The following is a 24670-nucleotide window of genomic DNA, read 5'->3' on the forward strand; positions in this document are numbered from 1 at the left end:
AACAATAATTATTTGTGCCAAATATGAATAAATGAATGAATGAACTTTATTTATATAGTACCTTTCACGCACAACATGCAGCACAAAGTACAATTCAGAGGGCAGAGACAAACAACAAAGAAATAAAACCATGCAATTATACAACACTCATTCAAGGAGAAAAGAGAAGAATAAATACATTTATCTATCAATAATTAATCCAGCAATAAAAAATACATATATACAAACATATTGGGAATATTAAAACAGATAACTACTAGTTATAGACTTTGTTAAAAAGATATGTTTTGAGTTGTCATTTAGCAAATATGATACATATGAGGTCAACATGCATAAGGAAAGTGACAGTTTAGTAAACTAAAGTTTCAAGATGTACTCTATTATTTTACTGTTTGTCGTAATATATTTTATATGTAGTTATGCATATTAATATGAACTTCATAATGTCTTTAGATTTTGCACACACTTGGTACACTGGCCTTTATTTGCATATCTGCAGTGCAGTTCCGCCTTCCGCCTCTGGGGTGTGACAGCAAGTTCATCAACAGTTCCTTTGCACTTTCTAATGGCAAAGAAGAAGTTTCAGATTTTTGGGGGGGTGAGGGGCTGGCCTTTTTTGTTCCGCTGGAGAATCCTGCTTGAACGGTGAGCAGGAGCACAACAGACCGTCAAGAAATCACAGCGCCGCGGACAATCGACCAAATCACGGCGCCGGGAGGAGCACACCGCCCCGCGGAGGAAGAGCGCTCAGAAATAAAGCAGTATCGCCCTCCAGCTCTACCGTTACTACCTCCAGGGTCAACGGGCAGACAGGCAGCTGGCAGCTATCGCCGTTAGCCTCAACTCCTCTGCGGGTCTGGGGGGTTCTGGTAGGGGCAGGGGGCGGGGGTACACCGAGAAAGGAGAAGACTACACGCCGAGAGGAGGGGGCTGGAAGTCTGAGACGCTTCCAGCCTGAAGGGGCCGGCGGTTTGGCCACAGCACCCCGGACAAGCTAGCTTGTACCCGCGCGGCTAAGTGAATGGGATGGAGCCGGGACCGTCTGGCGCTGGTAGGTGTATTTTTACTTTAGTGCTTTAACACACTATCAATCCGGATACCCACATTTACAGCTGCAGAGACAGACTGCAGTTGGAAAAACGGGGCACCCGTAGCCTGGCCTTAGCGTCAGGGGGATGTTAGAGGGAGGCTTGGTGACAACCCTGTCTGTTGCATCGCAACGTTTACAGAGGAGAGAGTGGGAGATGGAGGGGGCTCTCTTGCAGTCTGCATGCACAAGACTTTGTGGAGAGGGTTATTATTTATCCAGATTTATAGCTAAAGACAAGCCTTTTGGAGAGCTCACAATATCCACGGCCATGCGCGGGGGCAGGGAGGTCGTGGGATCTGGGTGAGGAGGGATACAGATAAAGATATAAGCAAATACAGCAATATCACAGATAAGTAAACGAATAAATAACAAGAAGTAGGCTATATAAGAAGTTAAATAAGGAGAGAATACAAATACAAAGTAGGAAAACTATTCAAGAACATATGGAGACAAAATTGCATGGTAAAGTGTCAGTAGTATGGTTTAAGTGACAACAGAGTCAGCAAGTCTGTGTTTGTCTTCATTAATATAGAATTATAATATGTAATAATACAGAAAACAATGGAAAAAATCTAAATGTAATGAGGTAATGAAGTATAATATGATAAATAATGAATGCATGGGACATGAGATATGGTAAAAAGTAAAAAGTTGTAATATAATATCACATAATATGTAGTATAGCAATATAACACAAGATGAAATAGATCAGAGTATCGCCTATAGCAGTATAAAAGCAGTGTATGTAACGCAGTAAGTGTAGTGTAACTGTAGTTTGATATAGTATAAACATAGTGCATAACATAATATATCAATGTATACAACAAGGGATACATAATAGATATATAATCCAGCAGTCCAACAGTCCATCAGAGAAACAATGGAGGTGAAGCCCGCCTTCAAGCAGCAGCTGACAGAACCCCACACAGCAGACCAGCCTCCCTTTTCACTGACAGGTTATGGTTGCCAAAAAAGTGTTTAAGACCTATGCATTACATGCACACACGGGTGACCATGGCCTAACATCTGCAGAGACAGATGAATTATTAATACACGTGAACCAAAAATAATCCTCAGTTCGGATGTTTGCACATCTGCTGTTAGAGTTGACAGAACCTGTTTTTAGAGTTGCATGCGGTGTGGGGTTTTGCTCTGCATCCTACACGTTCAGATTTACAGTGAGTGCTTATCAGTGCCAGTGATGATCTTCATGTAGGAGTTTTCATGAATGAGGTGTGGAAGCAGGCAATTAAAACACACACTAGGTAATGTTTGGCTTCACGCCGAGGTCTGAAGTCCACCTATTGTGGAAAATCTTGAACCCTGGCATTAATAATAAAGCCTTGAATCTGTGTTGTACTTTTGAAGGGAAGAGTTTATATACTGAATGTCTTTGTGTAAAGAGGTGTTGTGAACTAAATCACCCTGTTAACTATCTCTGAACCCTCTTTGGATGTCTTCTTTAGTTGCACAAGTACGCCTGAGATTGAAATTACATTGTCAATCCAGACACTGAAGCTTGCATTCAGTTCAATAGGCTTGTTTTTATTTTTTAGGATGGGGGAAGGGTCCCCGAGGCCCCTCATCTCCAAGTCTGCTTTGTGTTTGAAGTGTGATTATTCAATGTGCTATTTTCCAAGATTGAGCTGATTGCCATGTTTAGCTCATGGTCAACAGCCAATTATTCAGAGAGCCAAATAGTTTGGCCAAAACAATTGATGCATAATTGGCTGTTCCTTCTCATTCATGTGCTTGGCCTGTTGTGATCTCCCGATAAGGGAAGGGATCTCCTGTACACATTTATTACCACTCCCTGTTTTGGGATTTTAAAGGCTCATTTCACTGTGATGGATTTTTTCGATTTCAGTGTGTACTTGCATTTAAGCTGAGCAGTACTCATCCTTTATCCTTAGCTACACTCTAGATCTGCTGTTGCCTCCGAAGTCAAAGACTGAGGATGTGCTTGAAATTTGTTTTACAGCAGGACTCAGCAAAGAATCTTGAAACGGACAGATTTGGCCATTAACAAACCAAAATAAAGTGCGCAAAAATGTACACGTTCCCCTATGACTTTAAAGTAGTCATTCCCCTGTGACCCGGGCTTATTGCCGGAGCTATTTCTTGTTACGTCATTGTAAAGACAGTAAGAAGTGAGTGTCTTCATGCTATGATGCAGCTCTGCTTTAAGTCTTACCGCCTGGGAAAGACTGCTATTGTCCTGGGATATGTGAAAGCGCTGGCTCTGTTTCTCACCATCTGCCTTCACTGGCATGAGGGCGAAGTGTGTGTGTCATTGTGTGAGTGTGCAACGATCACAACTCACTCGAAACACGCAGCATGTTCGCACACGTACATGCTCTCTTGCACATACTGTATGTGTGGTCGACACATGTCTGGTGTTTGTGTTTATGGTGTTTGTCAGATGTCTTGTGGCGAGGTGTGACTTTACAAACACACACAAAGCAGAGCATCATTGTGTCGTATGGCTCGTGTTACTCTTCCTGTCAGTTTGGCATCTTTTGAGGGCTTCGTAAACATATGATTGAGTGGTATGTTTGACCCAAGGATTTCCATAGCAGCAATTTAAAGCAGGGCTTTTCCAGTTTGGGATACACAGGCTTCTTGGCCTGATGTGGGAACATGCTCAGTGCAGGACCAAAAAGGCCAAGGTCTCTTCAGCATGACCACGGCGGCACCCTGCCTCCTCCCATCTCCTCCAACAGCCCCACACACACACACACACACACACACACACATACACACACACAGGTCCCCTGATATCCATGACAATGCTGTGTTGCCGTGGTGTCTCCATGGTGAGGCTGGGAATGTAGAGGGGGCCCCCTGTGTTTGTGTGTATGAGGGTGTGCGTTCGCCGTAGCAAGGGCGCTCCCTCTGTCGTACACCCGTGAATTTGTGTGTGTATGTGTGTGTGACGGAGGAGCAGGGCAGCTGGGGTCTTTGTTGTGGTGGAGGAGGGCTGTTCTCTGGGGACCCAGAGGTTAAGGCACTGGGCCCCTCTCAGGCAGGAGTCACAGTCAGCCTCACATCTAGCACCCAGTCTAGGATCCCCCTCTGTATTAGACGTCCTGACTGGCTCAGACTTGTTTTTAAGACACGGTGCTAGTGTGGACTCTGATGGTCGCTAGTCAGTGAAAATTAAGTTGGATGTTGTTGGCTACCTAGTGCTGTTTCTGCCAGGGAAATCCTGCTTTTTTTGGGCCTAGATTATACAAGCAAATGCTAAATTTAACCCACTGAAAAATAACTAACAAATGAAACATCAGACATTCTCAGAAATGACACCTATTTGGAAAGTGCAACATATGTTTAAGGCAACTTGTGATCGTTTTCATTCGGTCTACAAAATGTCAAATAATAGTGGAGTCGTGTGCTCACAGAGCCCTCTATGTCTTAAAAATGATCGTTTTAATCAACAGTCAATACATTTTTATAATTGTTGGTAATCTGTAAAACATGGATGTGATCAGAAGCACGACAAAACTTAAGATCATGTGATGAATAACCTTCAAAAATCATGCTTTGCCACATAAATAGGATTGTTTTCTAACGTACTCCTTTTCCCTCCTCCCCATAATTTCTGTTTCTGTCATCCTCCCCCTTCCCCCATGTCCATCCTCACTTGACCTCATCTGGTTCTCCTCCTCTTCCTCATGCCTTGTCAATATCCTCCTCCACCACCCTTTATCTTATCACATAAATAACATACCTCTCTCCCTCTGCCTGGCCCCAAATGCACATTTGGCTCTTTAACGGCTCCATTCTCACCGTTTCTCTCTTTTCCTATCTTCCCTCTCCCTCTTCCTGTTCCTGCCACCCACTCTGATGTCCACCTATCATGTCCTCTTGGCCCCTGCCCACACTTCCTTCCTGACTTATGCCACATTTCTCGCCCCCTCTGCCCTGTCCTCTGCTACTCCCAACCACTTCCTTTGCCACCTTCTCACTTAACCGTTCTTTATCTCCTGTGTGCCTGCTTTGCCTGTGCCCTTCCTCTGCTTTGACTTGCTCTTTTTCTGCTCTCGCCGTTGCTTTGCACGCACCCACTTTCCTCATTCCTTCCCTCTTGCCGGCTTCTGTCACCTGTCACCTGTCCTTGTCGATGGCTCCCTATCCCCTGTCTGTCCAGTGCCCATGGGGGTCTTCCCCCCACCCCTGCAGCAGGTGTTCCATGCCCCCCGCCGGCCAGGCATGGGTACCGTGGGCAAGCCCATCAAGCTGCTGGCGAACTACTTTGAGGTGGAGATCCCAAAGATGGACGTGTATCACTATGAGGTGGACATTAAGCCCGACAAGTGCCCACGGAGAGTCAACAGGTAATAGAACATGTGGCGACTGTGGTTGCACCTTTATCTGATCACACTGTTTCTTGCATGTCTCGTCTGTGATGTCCTGCATTATTTGGAAAGATCAGTACTTGTCAGTTGTCATGTGGGTATTGACTTGTGGCAACAAGGCATGCATTTTAAGAAGTCAACAAGCAGCTGAAATGTCTGCAGCGTGTAGCAGTTTGAAATTGGATAATGAAAGCCCAACAGTCACTTGTAATCACTGTGTTGTCAGTCGTTCAGGACGCAGCAACAATAGCTTTGTAACAACTATTTATTTATTTTCAATGGCTGATTACCACATTACTGTGTGGGGAAAATAATATAAATAATTCTGCTGCAGCTAAAGCAGAGCTCTCCAACTCTCAAGTATGCCTTACATCGTTTGGTCTTACCAGCTTCAAGAGGACAGTTGACCCCAAAATCAGTTTGTTTTTTTTTGTCAGATATACACTCAGTCATGATGAGAGTGTTACGGTTTCTGCAGAGACAAGTCAGAAATTACCACAAGAACATAAACCCATCTAAAGACATACCCTCATGTTAAAGGGAGGGTTTACCGACAAAATAAAAATACATATTTTTCGTCTTACCTGTAGTGCTATTTGTCAGTCTAGATTGTTTTGGTGTGAGCTGCAGAGTGCTCGAGATATCGGCTGTAGAGATGTCTGCCTTCTCTCAAATGTAATTGAACTAGATGGCACTCGGTTTGTGGTTCTTAAAGCGGCAAAAATAAAAAATACTTTTGAAAAACTCAACAGTAGTATCTCTTCCAGGAATCATGACCCAGTTACTCGAGATAATCCACAGACCTTGTTGTGAGCAGCTTCATGTAGGAACTATTTTCTTTTCACCATCTTGTTTCTGTATCTACTCATGGACGAGAGGCTCATAATAGTGTGACATATAAACGTTAATGCCTACTCCTTTGCTGAGCTGTAACGTTAGCAAGCTCAGTAAAACTCTTGAAATCCTCTTTCCCAGTGCGGTGATATGGTTGGCGGGTGTTGTTCAGTAGAAGGAAAACAGTTCCTACATGAAACTGCTCACAACAAGGTTTGTAGATTATCTTGAGTAACTGGGTCATAGTTTCTGGAAAGAGATGTCAGATGTGTATGGCCGATATCTCAAACACTTGGCAACTCACACCAAAACAATCTAGACTGATAAACAGCACTACAGGAATTTTGAGGTAAACTGTCCTTCCAATATGTGTTATCTTTACACCATGCATCCCTGTTATGTACGAAAACAAATATTTGATTAGGATGCATTATAAGTAGGTGTTAAGTTATGAGTCCCTTAAACTGGGGGCAAAAAACTTGAAGCTTACTATCTGTTCCTTATATTTTCAGGCAATGAAATGTATTTTCCAAACTTTAGCTAACATCCACCCTGTGCTTCATACCTAGTGTGACTCCTCATCAGGCCTTGAAGAGCAAAAAGCAAGGTGATAAAAGTCCAAAGACAAAAAGGGAAAATATATATTTTTCAACCTGGATCCTGTTGTCTCATGTTTTTGTGTCTAAGTGACTAATGGGAACAACAATTTTGAAACTGGTACAGTATTATGATAGAACGCTGCAGCTGTGAAACAGGCTGCAATGTAATTCTTCAAAGCAATGGCGCACCTTCAGTTTACGTCTAATAAAAGTGCTTATTTTTGCCACTGATAGGCTCAGATTGTCATTAAAGGTGTCTGACATCATTATGGAAAGGACCCTAGAGAGAAAAAAGACATTTTAACTTTGCCTTTTGCTTGGTCTGGTCTGTTTGTTACTGTGTCTGACCAAGTCTCGCTTAAGAAATGTCATCCTATAGTCTCGCGAGAGTTGGGTTACTGAAGGAAGACAAATAAAAACAGACAGGATTGTGTGAAAGGTACAGAAAAAGGTTTATTTCTCTGTAGAGTCCTTTCCATAATGCTGTCAAGACACTTGAAATAACAATCTGAGCATGCTAGTGGCAAAAACAAGCACTTTTAGTGGACGTGTATTGCTCTATACCAGGGCAAATTCAAAATTTGTTGTCCACATTAGTCCCTAAGACACAAAAAATGGAAAATGGGGTCCAGGTTGGGGAAAAAAAGAAGTTTCCCTTTAAGTACTCATGGGTCTCAGATTATATTAAGCAGTAGGGAGGTTTCTCCTCCTACACCAGCTCTGCCCAAGTGACTGCACTGGACAGATGGTAGAGTCAAAAGTGAATCTAACTTAACTGACCCTTTCACCTTGGCTTGTGTTTACGTTGCAGATTGTGCTTGAAGAAGCCCTCATATTGGGTGGCTGAATCATTTGCTGTCTGATGCAGGATAAATCAGAATGGTTGTGTGAAAAGTCTCGATAAAGTCACTGATTTTAGAAGGGTTCTAAGACTATCATTGAATCAAATAAACATCCTGTAAGTGGCTTTCCAATCAACTTTGTAATTAGATGCAGGAGTAAAATAGGCGTTGTCTTGCAAAAAAGTCCTTCAAGTATATTTTTATTCACTGTGAAGAGACGGTCTCCTTTAAGGATCATGCAGAACTATTCAGGCTAGCAGGAGTTGCTGTGTTACTTCCTGCATGCTTGCAAGCGTCAGTGTTTTTTTTTTCTCATGAAACTATTAATCCCTTGATGGTTTTTACTGGCGTCATCCATTTTTGTAACAGCTGTAACAAATGAAAAACAAGAAAGTGCTGCTGTGATTATGATTTGTCACATTTATTACTTTAATTCAAGCTACAAACAGTACATAACCATAAATTACAGAATTCACAGGGGAAGTCTGCCTTACAGCCCTGTTTCGTCATGTTTGATCTGGGAGAATTTGCCCATCTATGAAGGCATGAAAGCTATTTCTCTATTACTCTGCTTTATACTTAAATTGAAGTGTCACACTATGAGATAGCTGTCAACTAGATTTGATTGGTTATCATATTCCACAGTTGTCTTGTATTTGGAGTGGTGTGTCAGGTATCAGGGACAGCCCAGAAGCAGGAATATAATATATAGGCTAACTTTTTTTTGTCAATGTCTTGGCACCAGCTCAGTCCGTGAACTCTCAGGGTTACTGTCCCAGTGTGGCTTACTGATTGCCTTGGCCCTCTGGAGAACCATCAATAATTATATAGAAAGATCTGGTGTAGGATGGTGAAGTTAGAATCAATCGATGGATAGTTCGTATTTTTTCTTTCTGAACAAAAATGGCATCTGGATATTTGAAGCCAGCTGTTATTATACAAACATGGAGTAGCCATTAATGTTGACAGTTTTATACGGACTTGTGCAGCTTTACTGAATTAGCTGTATTGTTTGTTTTTGCATATTTCCTCAAGACCAAATAATTACTATTCTCAAAACCTGAAAGGAATAACATTATTTATTTCTGTCTATTAAAACAGCCTTGACCGAATACCAGTGTCCTCATATTGCCTTTTTTTTTTTTTTTAAATAAACAAGCAATCTTTTGTTCAAATCTTTAAAGATCTCGGCAGAAAGACAAGAGAGCGCTCTGTGAGAGTCCTTGAGCTTTGTTGTCTTCCTGATTAACAAGGATGTGAACAGAAACAAATGAACAAATTGGTCATCTCCTAGCTGTTTGCTCAGAAAACTTGAAATTCTAAAGAAGTATCCCTGAAGCTGTGTGGGTTCGTACCACCTTCTCTAACGGGAGAGGGTCTCTTTTGGTTTTAGGGTGCGAGACAAAGGGTCCAAGAAGGCATGCAAAGGTCAAGCCCTTTGACCTTTTCCTTTCAGAACCACTCCTCATCCCCCACACATATGAAGACCAAGGCACCGTACATTGAATGGTGGCCCCCCAACCACACCCTCGCTCTTTTTGTCCTTGCCTCTCCCCCTGTGACCATGAGATATATCACCCAACAGCTGCATCCTGCTTGATCAATATTCTATCATCTTGAGAGCACCCCCCTGCCCGCCTTGCCCCTGATCAGGCAGTGAGTTTAATTGGCAGAGCAGGGGCCCCTTCTCATTTTATTGCGCATGTTAATCCCGTACTGTGTTTGTCTTTGTCTCCTTTTACAGGGAGGTGGTGGAATACATGGTGCAACACTTCAAGCCCCAGCTCTTTGGCGACAGGAAGCCAGTGTATGACGGCAAGAAGAACATCTACACGGTGCTAGCACTTCCTATTGGGAGTGAGAAGGTAGATGTTTGCAGTGGTTTTGCTTTACACTGTAACACCATGCCATTATCATCAGCTAATTCCTCCTCAGGGATCAGTAAAATCAATCTGAAGCCCTGTCTGAATGAGAGTTAAAATATTTCTCCATGGGAGGAAGGGGTTATATGAAAAACACTGAATAGAAAGTGCTATTGATCTCCCGCAGAGCTCATATGTCTATCCCTGTATTTATAACAACCACCAACACCTGCTGTTTTATGGAACACTGTCACCGTCTGGTTGGAGGCTTCTAGTTTAAAGATTCAGTTTGCAACAGTCAGAGCATTAATACAGCAGCACACCACTATTGGCTTTGTAAAGATAAAGTGGTGTGATGGCATCCTAAGCAGAGAATGAAGTCACATCACCCTGTGTGTGTTATAATCCGATCTTCTCTGTAGTTTGTTGTGGTAAGCCAGTCTGGCCATGTGTGCATGTTAGATCATGTGAATATCCCACTGGCTAGCTCATCGCCTCCATTCCAAACTGCACTTGTGGTGACCACTGATAGCGGGATGGCGTCACCTATCATAGCCTCCACCTGCTGGTTCTCCTCAGTTAACACCGTTAGCTCTGTCAACACTGTTGCTGAGCACTGTGTACGCAGTAACCACCGTTGGCTGCTAGCCACCAGCTCTGCCACATTCATTTTGACAACCATGTCCCAATAACTCATACGCCATAAGTTTTGCATAGAGCGCCTTTAATGTGTATTTGAGTAAGAATGCTTTCTGATATTTCTTAAAGGAATAGTCTGAAAGTTTGGAAAGATATTAGGCCAAAGTCTTTTAGCTTAGCTTTGCTTAAATACTGGAATCACAGAAATAGCTAGCCTGAGTCTGTCCAGAGGAAGCTCTGCTAGTTGCCTGGCAACCTCACAGTAATGGCCAAACTGTTTGTAGTCTAAAGTAGACTACTAATCTGTCTTTAGTTCCCTAAAGACAGATTTTCTTGACAGATGCCAGGCTAGCTTTTTGCCCAGTCTCCAGTCTTCATGCTAAGCTAAGCTAATGGGCTACTGGCTGCAGCTTTACCTTACAAACTTAAGAGTGGTGTTAGTTGTCTTATCCAACTCTTGACAATAAATCGTTTAAGTGTGTGTCAAACAATTTCTTTCAAGTTTCAGACTCATGTACCAGCACATATGGTCATATTTAGGAGCTCAAACAGCAATGGAAACAAAACCATCAGGAAAGCAAAACCATGCAGTCTCATGGTGTGTTGTAATGCAAACTATAGGTGATCAGGCTGGATGGATTCTTGTAAGTGATGTGTAATAGGCAAGGCGTTTTCGAACCACCCCTTTTTAGTGCAAGATACCCTCTTGAATAATAAGTCCTATACAAAAAGATAAAGATAAAGATTCCAGTGTACTGCACAGTTTGATGATCTGATTTTGGGCCATCATTCATTTTCTGGTTACTGTTCTTCTTGCCCTTCAGCCTTGTTCTTTACCTCTCCTCTCCGTTTCTGCTCTTTTTGTCTTCTTTTTCTCCAGGTGGATTTCGAGGTAACCATCCCAGGTGAGGGTAAAGACCGAATCTTCAAGGTGTCCATCCGTTGGCTGGCCAAAGTGTCATGGCGCCTGCTGCAGGAGACTCTGGTCAGCGGTCGGCTGCAGGTCCCCCTCGACTCGGTTCAAGCCCTGGACGTGGCCATGCGCCACCTAGCCTCTATGAGGTACAGGACACCATATGAACCCTTTCTCTCTGAGACACAAACACACATACTAATACACGTATTGCAACACTCTGTCACACTCTCTGTTTAGTCAGATAATCAGTTATATGCATACGTCGTTAAAGCAGATTGGAAAGCGATGTTTTTGTCAACCGTGCAGCCTAGCAAGGTTTACTGGGTTGTTCCATTCACACGCATCAGATCATCATAGCTCCAGGGGTCACTCCCTAAACAAAAGTTGTTAGCTGAGACCTGTGTGAAAGTATCCACTGAACAATGCTGAGCAGGGGAATAAAGATAATTGGCTCGAGGACTTGACTTGAAAATGGTCAAAAGGAAATCTTCAAGCCACAGTTTGTGGAAAAGTCAGTACAGTGAAAATGTTTCCCAATTTTTTTGTCCGTTTCAGACAAATACAGCTCTGTTTCTTATGACTTCCATCTTGGTTTTTTTGCATGCAGGTTTCAAATCCTTCCATGAGTTGACTTATGCTAAAATCCTCCTGCATGAGTTGACAGCTTTACTGGATATGAAGTCACGCTGAGGTCATGCTTTGAATTAAGTCAATTTTTTTTGCACATTCATCACTTCCACCCCCCACCCCCCCCCCCCACCCCTCCCCCCCCACTTCCTCCAATTAGGTACACTCCAGTGGGTCGTTCATTTTTCTCCCCACCTGAAGGATACTACCACCCACTGGGTGGAGGGAGGGAAGTCTGGTTTGGTTTCCACCAGTCTGTGCGCCCTGCCATGTGGAAGATGATGCTTAACATTGATGGTGAGTCACTGAAGTGAGTGAGCATGTGTAGTCAGCCAGTGATCTCATTGTTTTTTACTGACATTGCATGACTGGGCACAGACAGTGGGTCAAGAAGGGTGAGAATCAAGATTTACTGGGGTACCAAAGAGTATTTAAACCACCAATCACCATATGATTTGTTGTTATTGTATCATAAATAAACCCTCCTTCTGGCTGCTTGTAACATTAAGTTGGCGCTGATAAATGCCTTAGATGGCGATGATACCTGAAAAAGTCATGAGCATCCATGCACCTTTTGTAAAGTTGCTCTTCTCTCACCTGGATGGACTCATTACTGTTCTCTGTCACCCTCTAGTGTCCGCTACGGCCTTCTACAAAGCCCAGCCTGTAATTGAGTTCATGTGTGAAGTTTTGGACATTCGCAATATCGATGAGCAGCCCAAAACGCTCACAGACTCGCAAAGGGTCCGCTTCACCAAGGAGATTAAAGGTAAGCTACTGGCCTTTGTGAAATGCCCTCCAAACACACCATGATAAGCTCTCAACAAGAAAATAAATGTGCTCTGTCTAAAGATTCTGTCCTGACACCTGGCAAATGCATTTAAAAACTGTTCCTGGACCTTAGCCATAAGTTACTGCCATTTGTTAATCTCCCTTCTTAACTTTGATAGTGGTGTTTGTTATTTCATGAGATGTTCTTTAAGTACTGTGCTTTGATCACATTTGTCTGTCTGTGTCTCTTTACCCCACTAACTCCTGGCATTACCAGGCCTAAAGGTGGAGGTGACCCACTGTGGCCAAATGAAGAGGAAGTATCGTGTATGCAATGTCACCCGACGACCTGCCAGCCACCAGACGTAAGTATGCAGACAGTATTGAATTACATCATCATGGCTCTTCAGATGCAGAAAAGGTAAATAGGAACAGTGAAGCGAATTAAAAAACAAAGGTGGCATTTATTTCAAATGCCACCTTTGTTTTGCATTTTTACACACGAGGAAGCAACACATCCTCTTGGTCTCTGTAGTTACTGTTGCATGACTGTTTGAATCCCTCAAACGTCTGTCTTCACCGTCGACACTCGGATTTTGTTTTTGTTAAAGTTTTCTCTCTCTCGTTCACACTTTGTTTTTCACCATCACTCTCTTATTCACTCACTGGTCTCTCGACTATTTCTCCCTCTGTCTCTCTTTATCTGACTCATTTTCTGGCGCTTTCTTTGCACCAGGGACTCTGACAGAGGAACTATATTAACCCTTAGTTCTTGTGATTGGAATGCAGGTAAAGTTTGTGATTTCCTCAATAAGTTCTCGATACTCTGGGCGAGTTTCTGTGGTGGGAACCCCTCGTTGTATAGTAAAAAAGGTTCATCATATACACACAACTAAATGATATCACAGAGTTGTTTGAAAGAAAGGAAGTGGGAGGAGAATGTAAGAAGTGCTTGCTCTTCTTTTCTGTATTTAATGGCTGTTGTTCAAACAGAACAAGCAATTTTAACACCTTACTTTGGACTCTAATAAGTTGTGATTGTTATGACAAAAAAATAAACTTTATTGATATAGCACCGTTCAAAACACAGTTATAAAGTACTGTACAATAAATAAAACACATTTAAAACACACAGAATAAAACAAAAAATAAGAAAGAACTAAAATCAAGATAATAAATGGGAAATAACATTAATAAGATAGCGATAAAATAGAAAGCTCAGGATATAGTTTCCGATAGAAGTACGTTTTTAAAAGGGATTTAACAAAGACACTGACTCAGACCGCCTTATATCCTCGGGCAGGTCATTTCAGAGCGTCGGGGCCCTGTTAGAACCTGTAACATTTTAAAATCAACCTGGATGAATCAGCAGATCAGGAACTGGCTGGTGATTCATTTCGATGACAGTAACATTTGTTGGTACAAGGTCACAGATGTGCCACACACTCACGACCGTGCAGGGGTGTATCCATTCAAAATCCCTCAGCTAAAGCGACTTCCTCATCTTTTCATTAAGTCACACAGCAGTTGATCACGTTTCTCGTCTTTTCTACCAGGTTTCCCCTCCAGCTCGAAAGTGGGCAGACAGTAGAATGTACAGTGGCCCAGTACTTCAAGCAGAAGTACAACCTGCAGCTAAAATACCCCCACCTACCCTGTCTACAGGTGGGGCAGGAGCAGAAGCACACCTACCTGCCTCTGGAGGTGAGGAAGGATTCAAGCATCGTTAACCGTGATACAGTTTTCATGTACACTGACTTAAAAGCTATTTTGAGATACATCCAGGATTAGCACATGTGAATCACCAGTGTTTACCTGTTCCAGGTGTGTAACATTGTAGCAGGTCAACGATGCATCAAGAAGCTGACAGATAATCAGACCTCCACTATGATCAAAGCCACAGCTCGCTCCGCACCCGACAGACAAGAGGAGATCAGCAGGCTGGTGAGTTGTAGAGACAACTAATCTAACAACAGTAAAAAGCAACGTATGTAAGACTGTGAGACATGATGCATGATCTACTTTACTCTTCACAGATGAAGAATGCTAACTTCAACCTGGACCCGTACATCCAGGAGTTTGGGATCAAGGTGAAAGATGACATGGCTGAGGTGACGGGCAGGGTGCTTCCAGCCCCGATCCTGCAGTATGGAGGACGGGTAATACATGGTTTATTCATTATTCTTTTGAAAACAGTTTTGAGTAATGATGGGGAGTCTGGGAATAGAGACACTCTAAACTATAATCCTTCAGTTGCGATTTTTCCCTAACACAGTAGCATACATAATTTTGCAGCGGATCTGACCTCATTTAGTTTAAACTTTCTCTCCTCTGGTCCTCTCCTCCACAGAACCGTGCCATCGCCACCCCCAACCAGGGAGTGTGGGACATGAGGGGAAAACAGTTTTATAATGGCATCGAGATCAAAGTGTGGGCGATCGCCTGCTTTGCCCCCCAGAAACAGTGCAGAGAAGAGGTGCTCAAGTAAGTGTTAATGAGAAGTAACAGCGGGAAATCATGGAGGGGAATTAAATAATTCTCCCCATAACATTCTTTGGCTGTTTTGCATTGAATAGTGGTGAGTCATTAGATTCACTGTTAACATGGCTGTTAGCAAGAGAAGAAATGTGCATCCACAGTGCCATATTTAGCCTACATTTGGTATCTCAAACACAGGGATTCATTTCTTTATCATATAATCAATAATATTTCCTAATCAGAAGGCAGGGTACAGTACAAAACAACAGTAAAGTATGAAACTGATTCCTGAATTTTGTCTCAACTACTCTGGTTTTCTTTCAGGAACTTCACAGACCAGCTGCGTAAAATCTCCAAGGATGCTGGGATGCCGATTCAGGGCCAGCCATGTTTCTGTAAATACGCCCAGGGAGCGGACAGCGTAGAGCCCATGTTCAGACACCTGAAGAACACCTACTCTGGACTGCAGCTCATCATCGTCATTCTGCCTGGAAAAACCCCTGTCTATGGTAGGCTGTGTCATTTTTTATTTGGATGTACAGTCTGTCATGATGTGAATCTGCTGTTGTTTCTGCACAGACGAATTTGAAATTACTCTTAGAAAATAGCCATAAAACCACAAACTCATTTAAAGTTGCACTCTGCTGTTAAAGGGACAGTTAATCTCAAAATCAAAAATGTATATTTTTCTCTTACCTGTAGTGCTATTTATCGGTCTGTTTTGGTGTGAGTTGCCGATTGTTGGAGATATCGACCGTAGAGATGTCTGCCTTCTCTCAAATATAATGGAACCAGAGGGCACTCGGCTTGTGGTGCTCAAAGCACCAAAAAATACATTTGAAAAACGCAACAGCAATGTCTTTTTCCAGAAATCATAACACAGTTACTCAAGATAATCCAATAGTATCATGCAAGCAGGAAGTCTGCATCTACTGCTAGCTCACCCAGCTCCTCGGAGCTAGCTAACACTAAAGCACACCCGAGGAGGATGCCATTAATGTTAACATCTTACGCTATCACAAGCACAAGCCTCTTGTCCATGAATAGGTGCATGCTTCCTTCTGTGCGGGGACACAGTTGGCGGATGTAGTGTCGTAGAAAGAAAAAAGTTTCCACATGAAACTGCTCACAACAAGGTCTGTGGATTATCTTCAGTAACCAGGTCATTATTTCTGGAAAGAGACATTGCTGTTGAGTTTATCGAATGTATTTTTTGTCTGAGATCTTCAACAATTGGCAAATCACACCAAAACAATGTAGATTGATAAAAAGCACTACAGGTAAGAGGGAAAATATTTATTTTTGATCTGGGGATGAACTGTCCCTTTAAACCATCACCATCAAGAAGCATCAAGACAGACTGTTTTAAAGCTGAACTTAACAAAATACTCCCTGAGTCCTTTAGCATCATGGTGTTCTTCACGTCCCATTTCCAAACTGTCCCCTTTAGCGGAGGTAAAGCGTGTGGGGGACACCCTCTTGGGCATGGCCACGCAGTGTGTCCAGGTGAAGAACGTGGTGAAGACGTCACCTCAAACCCTCTCTAACCTCTGCCTCAAGATCAATGTGAAGCTGGGAGGCATCAACAACATTCTGGTGCCTCACCAACGGTGAGTTTGTAATACTACTGCACATATATGAACAGGTGTTTGAGTCTTGAGTAACCCACTCACTCCAGATGATTAAAGTATTCAAAGCCTGCAAACTCCTGCTGGATGACTTGCTGTATATTGACCCATTTCAGCATTTCAGCTTGTGACATTGATAATACAACTCCTCAATAGCAGCTCCACGCTGCTTTTATGAGCAAGTGTAATTTGCATCTGCTACTTCATTCATTTTCTCAGGTCAGCAGTGTTTCAGCAGCCGGTTATCTTCCTGGGAGCAGACGTCACGCACCCCCCTGCTGGAGATGGCAAGAAGCCCTCCATTACTGCTGTAAGTCTCAGAAATAACACCTTCATTAGAGAGCACCAGTTCACCTTGAACACACTCTGAGGAAGAGGAAGGAAGTGTGCACCTACTGCGTGTCACACAAAGTTGGGCTGCTTGTCAAACGAGGGCATGGCAGTTAAGCTCGTGTGGGGGACACTGGAGTGCTTTTGGCTCTGGTGACTTGTAAAGGTGACTTGTCATTGTTACTTGTTATTTAGGGACAAAATGATTGCTTAGATAATCAAAATAAAGCCCAGTTATTTGGTTATGGAAATTAGTGTTCGTTGTAACAGTAGCTGGTGTAATTTTTGTCTGTTTTGTAACAAAACAACAGGTTTGACATTACCCACAGGTTCAGGGTTAGGTTTGCTGTCTGTAGATACCTTTTGGTTTATTATAACTCTGTAACTGGCACCAAGACACATATTAGAAGAATAGAAAATTGCCTTTCGAGACCTGAATTGTTGTGAAAATTATTGACGTCCTACTTCAAGAGTGAAGTATTTTTCTTTGACTTCAATACAGTCAGAGTGTTTTCTGTGGTCGTGGCAGTTATAAGAGGAACAGCAGCTTGAAGCACTTGGCTGCCAGTTGTTACAGATACACCCACAAGTCAGAGTAATTAATTTATACATTTCACAGAATTTATCTGCATGAATGGCAGACAGGTTCTGTCCACCGCTGCTGTTTATGTTGGACACAGCAGCTCTGTGCCAGCTCCGACACACAGATGGCTAAAAACGCATCAAAACAAGAACAATGGACTTTTGTCAGCACGGGGATTTAAACCTTGTTCTCTCTTTTTCAGTCCTTTTCAAAGCCATAAAAACTTTTTTTGTTGTTTATTAATAAGTCGTTATGTAAAGTGAGAAATCTAAATAATTGTTAATAATTGCCACAGTGTGGTGCAGCTTCACTGATGGCAGTCCAGATGCTAAGTTGGCAGGGGCACTCCTTTTTTTTATAGGCAAATCAGAAAAAAAACAACAACAAGGGCATGTAAATAATGCAAATGACCTCAAGATGTCATAGAAAAGCAAACACACATGGTCGTGGTTGCTTGGTGACAGCGGCACTGGGAGGTCAAGGCGCACAGCAATGCAGGTAAAAGAAGAATCTCACAGGTGCAAATAGTATGTTTGAGGCAGAAGAGCTTTGATTTATAATACAGACAAAAAGGTAATTAAAACACTGTAGAGAAGGTGTCATCACATTCAGCTTATATGTATGTCGTTATTATCAGTTAGACTGTTATGGTAACATGACTGTGCAGTATAAATGGGAAGATACTGTTGTATATTTTGACTGATGAGATGAATTCATCACCTTATGCTCTGCTGATATGAGATGGGCATTTGTAATTCATTTTGGCATTTTCATTAAAACCATCACAGCCCTAATTTACAGCTTTAATAAGTAGTGTGTACTCTCAGGCAGCTCATACCACTTAATAACCAATTCAGCCTGAAGAACTGTGGCAGTGCTTTGTTATGTTTAATTTCTGATGCATTAGATTAGGCGTAAATGCCTCGCTTTGGAAGTCCATTTCACGAGGGAACGCAGTCTGCACACAATCTGACTTTTTGGTTAGACTCGGATACACAACAAATGAGGCTGGAGGAAGAAAAGAGAACGTAGCAAGAGAGGAGGTAGTGAGGGATAAAGGGAAACGAATGGCTCATCACTGACTCACATTTAAAAAGGAAATGACGTCAACCCTCGTCCTCCCTTGACCTCGGCTCAGCTGCGGTTGGCTGTGTTGTTGCCTAGCAATTATGACAAATGCTCGAGTCACACGCAGAGAGGATGGGAGAGAGAGGAGAGTGGGCCTGTCTTGATCCTCCCGACTGAGGAGAAAACTGGTGAAAAAATTCTAATAGTAGTGCAGCGGAAGAATTAGACGGAAGGAAAATAAAAGGTTGAGCCTCTAATACTTCCTAGTGGCGGCCTCTAGGGGATGCTAACGTACAGATATGCATGTCAGGACAAAGGAGTGATAACAGTGGATGAAGTCGATTGAAATGTAGTCCACTAACATGATTTTTTGCCTCTATATTTCACCTTATAATACTGCATTTTTTCCACATGTGATACCAGCGAGAATCAAACCACAAACAGTGACAGTGCCCCTCTCTCTTCCAGGTGGTAGGCAGTATGGATGCTCATCCCAGCAGATACTGTGCCACAGTGCGAGTCCAGAGACCCAGGCAAGAGATCATTGAAGATTTGTCGTACATGGTGCGTGAACTGTTGATCCAGTTCTACAAGTCGACCCGATTCAAGCCCACCAGGATCATTTTCTACAGAGATGGAGTTCCTGAGGGACAGTTGCCGCAGGTAATAAGACATCATGGTAGTTGAGACCGATTGACTGAAAACTACCTTCTCAAAAATAGGAAAGTCATAGCTAGCCAAGTATTCCACAAATCAACCATTAAATCAACTATTTCAGTACACACTATCAAACCACAACCATCCAACACACAGACTGAACGCTGCTGACTAGCCCACTGGCACTGTCTGCCTGGCTCCTCAGACATTTAATTATCATGTCATCAATGAGTAAGTGGGCACCAGTGTGCTCAATCAACTTCTACTTGGCAAGAAGGGGAGGGCGGGACCCGGGGAGGCACAAGAGAGCAGAGACACAAACACACCACAGCATGTAACACCAGGACAGCAGACAGCAAGACAGCACTTATGATATTAAACAATTTCCCCCCGGGGATTAATAAAGTGTTCTGAATCTGAATCTGAATTATGATATCCAAAATCTAAAACAATATCTAGTCTCATATCATGATATTGACATATTCTTGATATTTTGTCCTGCCTGTCCATTGGATTGTCCTAAATGTGTAATAATACCTAGCTCTTATTACGTCATTTGCATAACATGTTGCTGGCTAATAAACAATGTTCTCGTGTGTAGATTCTCCACTACGAACTCCTGGCCATCAGAGATGCATGCATCAAGTTGGAGAAAGACTATCAGCCAGGCATCACCTATATTGTAGTGCAGAAACGCCACCACACACGCCTCTTCTGTGCTGACAAGTCTGAAAGGGTAGGCTTTCTATTTTCTAACATTTTTTTCTTAAATAATTGTTTTCATATGTCCAGTAATAACCATCTTGTGTGTTGTCTTCTGACAGATTGGGAAGAGTGGGAATATTCCTGCAGGGACTACAGTGGACACCAGCATCACTCATCCCTTTGAGTTTGACTTCTACCTGTGCAGCCATGCAGGCATACAGGTAATAATAACAGTAACAGAATGTTTTAGCGCTCTGTTATTAAGTTTTTAAAATCCCTGTGTAGATTACAATAAGTGTGAGTGCCTTTGACTGTAAAACCCTACATATCACGTTAGGTTGTTTTACACAGCCAGTTATTTGCTTCTACATTTCATCTCATTTTTACTGCCTTGTCTCTGTCTTCAGGGTACCAGCCGGCCGTCTCATTACTACGTCTTATGGGACGACAATCGCTTCACGGCTGATGAGTTGCAGATTCTAACTTACCAGTTGTGCCACACTTATGTGCGCTGTACCCGCTCAGTCTCCATCCCTGCGCCAGCCTACTATGCTCGTCTCGTGGCCTTCCGCGCCCGCTACCATCTGGTGGACAAAGAACATGACAGGTCAGTGTGGATATGAAAGCTGTAACGGGGTTTGTAAAACGCTGATTGCTTATGACACGGTAATTAGTTCCCAACATTGTCAGGACCCAAAACGATTGGAAAATTTTAATGATGTAATATACTGTATGAAACCTAAAGCACATCAGTCTTAGTGTAACTTTTTGCAACACTGTCTACACATGAAGTGACCCCAAGTTTGAGGCACTGTGTCACTGGTGAGACTTGTGGAAATAATGACGCAGACATTCATGTTACCATCTTGACTGGGTCTTACCAGTCGCTCTTGTCAAGTCAAAACACCATAGCAAGGTCTACATACCTTTTTGTAATTTTATCTTTCCTGTGTGGGTGCTCCTTTCCCATTGCTACGGCTCCCTTCAGTGATAATGCTCCTGGCCAGTACCATTCTAATTTGTTGCCAAATTTGCCTTGTATTGTGTCGCTGATCTTGTTTCTGAAACCTCTCCCCCTGTCATCTCTCTGCAGTGGAGAGGGCAGCCACGTGTCTGGTCAGAGCAACGGTCGGGACCCCCAGGCGCTGGCTAAAGCTGTTCAGATCCACCACGACACCCTGAGGACCATGTACTTCGCCTGAGCTCCATCAACCATCACCACCATCGACCCCTCCCACCTCATTTCTACCTGAGTGGGCACACGGCCCGCGACCACCTCATCCCCATCCCTTATTCCCAATGACTGCCCACCACACATACTCCACAGACCTGCCAGTCATTCACCCGAATCCCAAGAAACAAAAGGCCCTTCACCTGTAAACACAGACTCTACAGCCTCATGCACTCAAAAGGTTATGAATATTATTATTATTGTCATTTTGTTGTTTTTACTTTACCAGGACTATTGCTCTTTTTATGTTGAATTTTTAAACGTGGTATTATTATTATGTAATTGTATTGTACGCTACCTTCACACTCCTGTGTATGTAAGTATGCAATACGGATGGGAGGAAAGTAGGCGATAAAAAAAAAAGAAAAAAATCACAAAAAACTTTTTTAACTGCCACCACAATGCTGCCTCTCTACCCATCCAAATGCCGGATGCCAGTGTTCCAAGCCCCTTAAGTACGGGGGTCCTCCAGAGGGGTGGTACTGGGCACGCACACTTACATATATCATTTTATCGTTATCATGAACTACATTCATGTTTTTAATGTTTTTGAATAATGTTATTTTTTTAAACGGCCTTGAGGAGTCTGAGGTATGGTACATTAGCACTTAGTGTTAGCATGTAGGTGCCACCAGTCCTGCACATAAGAGTTTGTTAGTACTTGTGAGGCTAGCCCTCTGGTCTTTATTTTAGCAGAGACAGAAAGAGCAGGTGTAGCATATCGTAGTTACAGGAGAGAAGTCCTGCCGCACTCTCTGTGCTGGTTGGTCAGTCCCTGAGAGATTTAGCCTATAGAGGCAAGCTTAGCATAACAATAGAGGGACCATTTGCATAGAGTGTATCAAATATACTTGCACCCCATGCACCTAAACCAGCATTATTAACCAGCCAAAAGTTATGCCAACCAATGGAAAAGGGGCACTTAAACAGGAAGATAATCTTTCATTTCTGTATGCGTTGCTCTTTTAGGATTTACGAGGCACTTTTTTTTTAATTTACCTATCGATTTACCTTCAAAATGGTGAGACCTGTCTGTTTGGAGGCTTGACACAGAGTAGTTTGAAGTTTTCACACCCACACCTGCATAGCTTTCAGAACAAAGAGGTAACTAGGGCAATAGGCAAGGTCAACACTCCTCTGTAGATTTATATGCAGGCAAATATAAAGTCTGTGAACACTTAAGTGCTGCAAAGCTGAACTCGCATTCAGCAACCGACCTTGCTCCGATCATTCTGCACATTCCGACATGTATCAGTGGAGATGACGCCACGCAGTGCACTCTAAACTTCCCACGCACTTCTTTGCGTACCTTTACACACTTGTTCCCGTTTTGACACAAAGCTCTTCCCTCTGCAGGCATTTACAACTCATGGCCTGAATAGCAGAAGCACACACCTCTCTGCCCTCTTCGTCTCTTTACTTAGCATGTAGAGACCAACCTCTTCAAATGCACTTGTCCACTTATTTCCCTCAAAGCCAAGTCACTCATCTCCCTTTCCATCATCACTTCTGAAGTCACACACCTGCAGCATCCCCTGCCCCAATCCCCTAGCTTGTGTTAGCCAATCCCCATTGGTGCTCTGTGTGCATGGGCGGCACAGGTAGGGGGTTGCTACATTGGACAGGATGGGCCACTATTACTACTACATGATATGCCCTGCCTTTACATCTAGTCACGTTCTGGATTTATGGAAAAAAAAAAGCATGTGATTATTTTTATGACTGGATATTCTGAGCCACCTTATTTTGGTTTCCTTAGCGGTAGGAGCCTCGTGCTCGCCACTGCCTGTCAGTCGTTTTGCCTTGATTGTGTAATGGTTATAAGGACTGCTTTTTTCCTTTGTCATTATTATTATGAATATTGTGACTAGTGTCAGAGTGTATCCTTAAGAGGGCACTGTGGAGACAGTCTCAAAATTCCACCTCAGTTGCCCTTTAAGCGCCTCAAATCTTGTCTGATGGTCGGAGCCCCTTTGAGCTGAAAGGGATCAAAAGATAAGAGATCAGATGAGTTTGATTTTTAAATCATGTTTATTAACTTGCATAATCAAAATGCCTTTGTACACCGTTTTACTGATCCTTCATTGTGTCCAAGGTGATTTGTATATATAAATATATAATATTAACCTGTTATGTATTTTGGCTCACCAGTTGCCGGGCCTTTCACAGTCGGGGCCAATGTTTTACCCCTCATTCTGTGCTGGGAAAAAAAAATTAAAAAAAATAGAAAAATCAGTCAGGGGGCATTTCCCAGTATCACTGAAACCAGATGCAGTTCTTCACTCACTGAAGCCACAAAGCACCTTGCAAAGGGGGGAGACTAAATGGCAGTCACCCTGGAAATGCATCATGTGGACACTGGAGAGTCTACAACTCTCCACACAGCCTCACTGTCTGACTAAGCAATATTGAAGCCACTGATCAAGAACAGTCCTTGTCATAGCACTTCCCAATAGATTTGAATGAAAGGACATGGAAGCATATTATTTTGGCTCTGTATGTGATAGTATGGGAACTCTGTTGGGGCGGGTTATTTTTTAAAGAAAATAAAATTGTTTTTTATTACTCCTGTCGTTTTTGTCTTTTACTTGCGTATAAATTTAATACTATATTGTTTGCTCGGATTTTAGGTCACCAGCAAGGACCACGCCACAATATGTCATTCAGATGTTTAATTGTAATTCAGGCGGTATTAGTTGTTGAGGACAGGGGAACGAATGTAAGTGGGGGTGAACATGGAGGAGGGATGTCTTCTGTTAGGCTGATCTGGGAGGATGTATTAGTGTGGAGGTTCTGTCACAGGTGTTTTTCCACCCGAGCTGATGACAGGCCCCCCAGACGGTACCTAGAATGAGACATGGGAGAGGTATGCAGCAGATTGAGTATGAAGAGATGAGAGGAGAAAGGAGGAGCGGATGAAGGAATGTTGGTTGGGATGAGGTAGGGAGGATGATGGATGAAGGGAAGGGAAAGGGAGGGTGGGTCGAGAAATCTGAGACAATAAGAGCAGGATGGGTTGACCAGGTATGAGCAGGCTTGGCAGATAATCATCAAGGTGTGGTTGAGGCGTAGCCCTGCTCCTGAACCTAGGTTTTATCTACACTTAAAGAGGAACACCACCTAAAAAAGAATTCCAGTATGTTACTTCTACCACCTAAGAAAGTTAAATCAATATTAGTGAACATAAGCTACTTTCAAACCGCGAAATCAAAGAAGTAAGTCTTAAACTTGTGATGGCACACAGAATAAAGTATGGATCTGCTCCGTAGATAATGAATGGGAGCTTGGTTTTGTGGACACACACAGTGTTTTCTTTTTTCTTATACCAAAATTATCTTTATTCTCTTGTAATGTTCTCAGTCAGTGCTCTCAGTCTCATCTAGAACATCTCCCCCATCATTGTCAGTGGAGCAGCTCCAGACTTGACACCCTATGACATCACAATTTTGAGT

The 24670-nt window shown here is 42.8% G+C and overlaps 1 protein-coding gene across 1 annotated transcript; it reads left to right on the forward strand.

Annotated features, from left to right (window-relative positions):
• Window positions 1-589: 589 nt before the first annotated feature.
• Window positions 590-23450, forward strand: ago1 (argonaute RISC component 1). The gene is made up of 19 exons (XM_033640636.2): window positions 590-1051; window positions 5241-5427; window positions 9468-9588; window positions 11105-11286; window positions 11928-12064; window positions 12402-12536; window positions 12816-12903; window positions 14095-14242; window positions 14363-14482; window positions 14575-14697; window positions 14889-15022; window positions 15341-15525; window positions 16467-16626; window positions 16864-16954; window positions 19094-19288; window positions 19884-20018; window positions 20107-20208; window positions 20395-20594; window positions 21081-23450. Exons 1-19 carry the CDS (start codon window positions 1027-1029, stop codon window positions 21187-21189), a joined length of 2577 nt encoding a protein of 858 aa, XP_033496527.2. The 5' UTR covers window positions 590-1026; the 3' UTR covers window positions 21190-23450.
• The last annotated feature ends 1220 nt before the right edge of the window (window positions 23451-24670 follow it).

The sequence above is a fragment of the Epinephelus lanceolatus genome, chromosome 10 (assembly GCF_041903045.1).
Source record: "Epinephelus lanceolatus isolate andai-2023 chromosome 10, ASM4190304v1, whole genome shotgun sequence".
Classification (NCBI taxonomy): Eukaryota; Metazoa; Chordata; class Actinopteri; order Perciformes; family Serranidae; genus Epinephelus; species Epinephelus lanceolatus.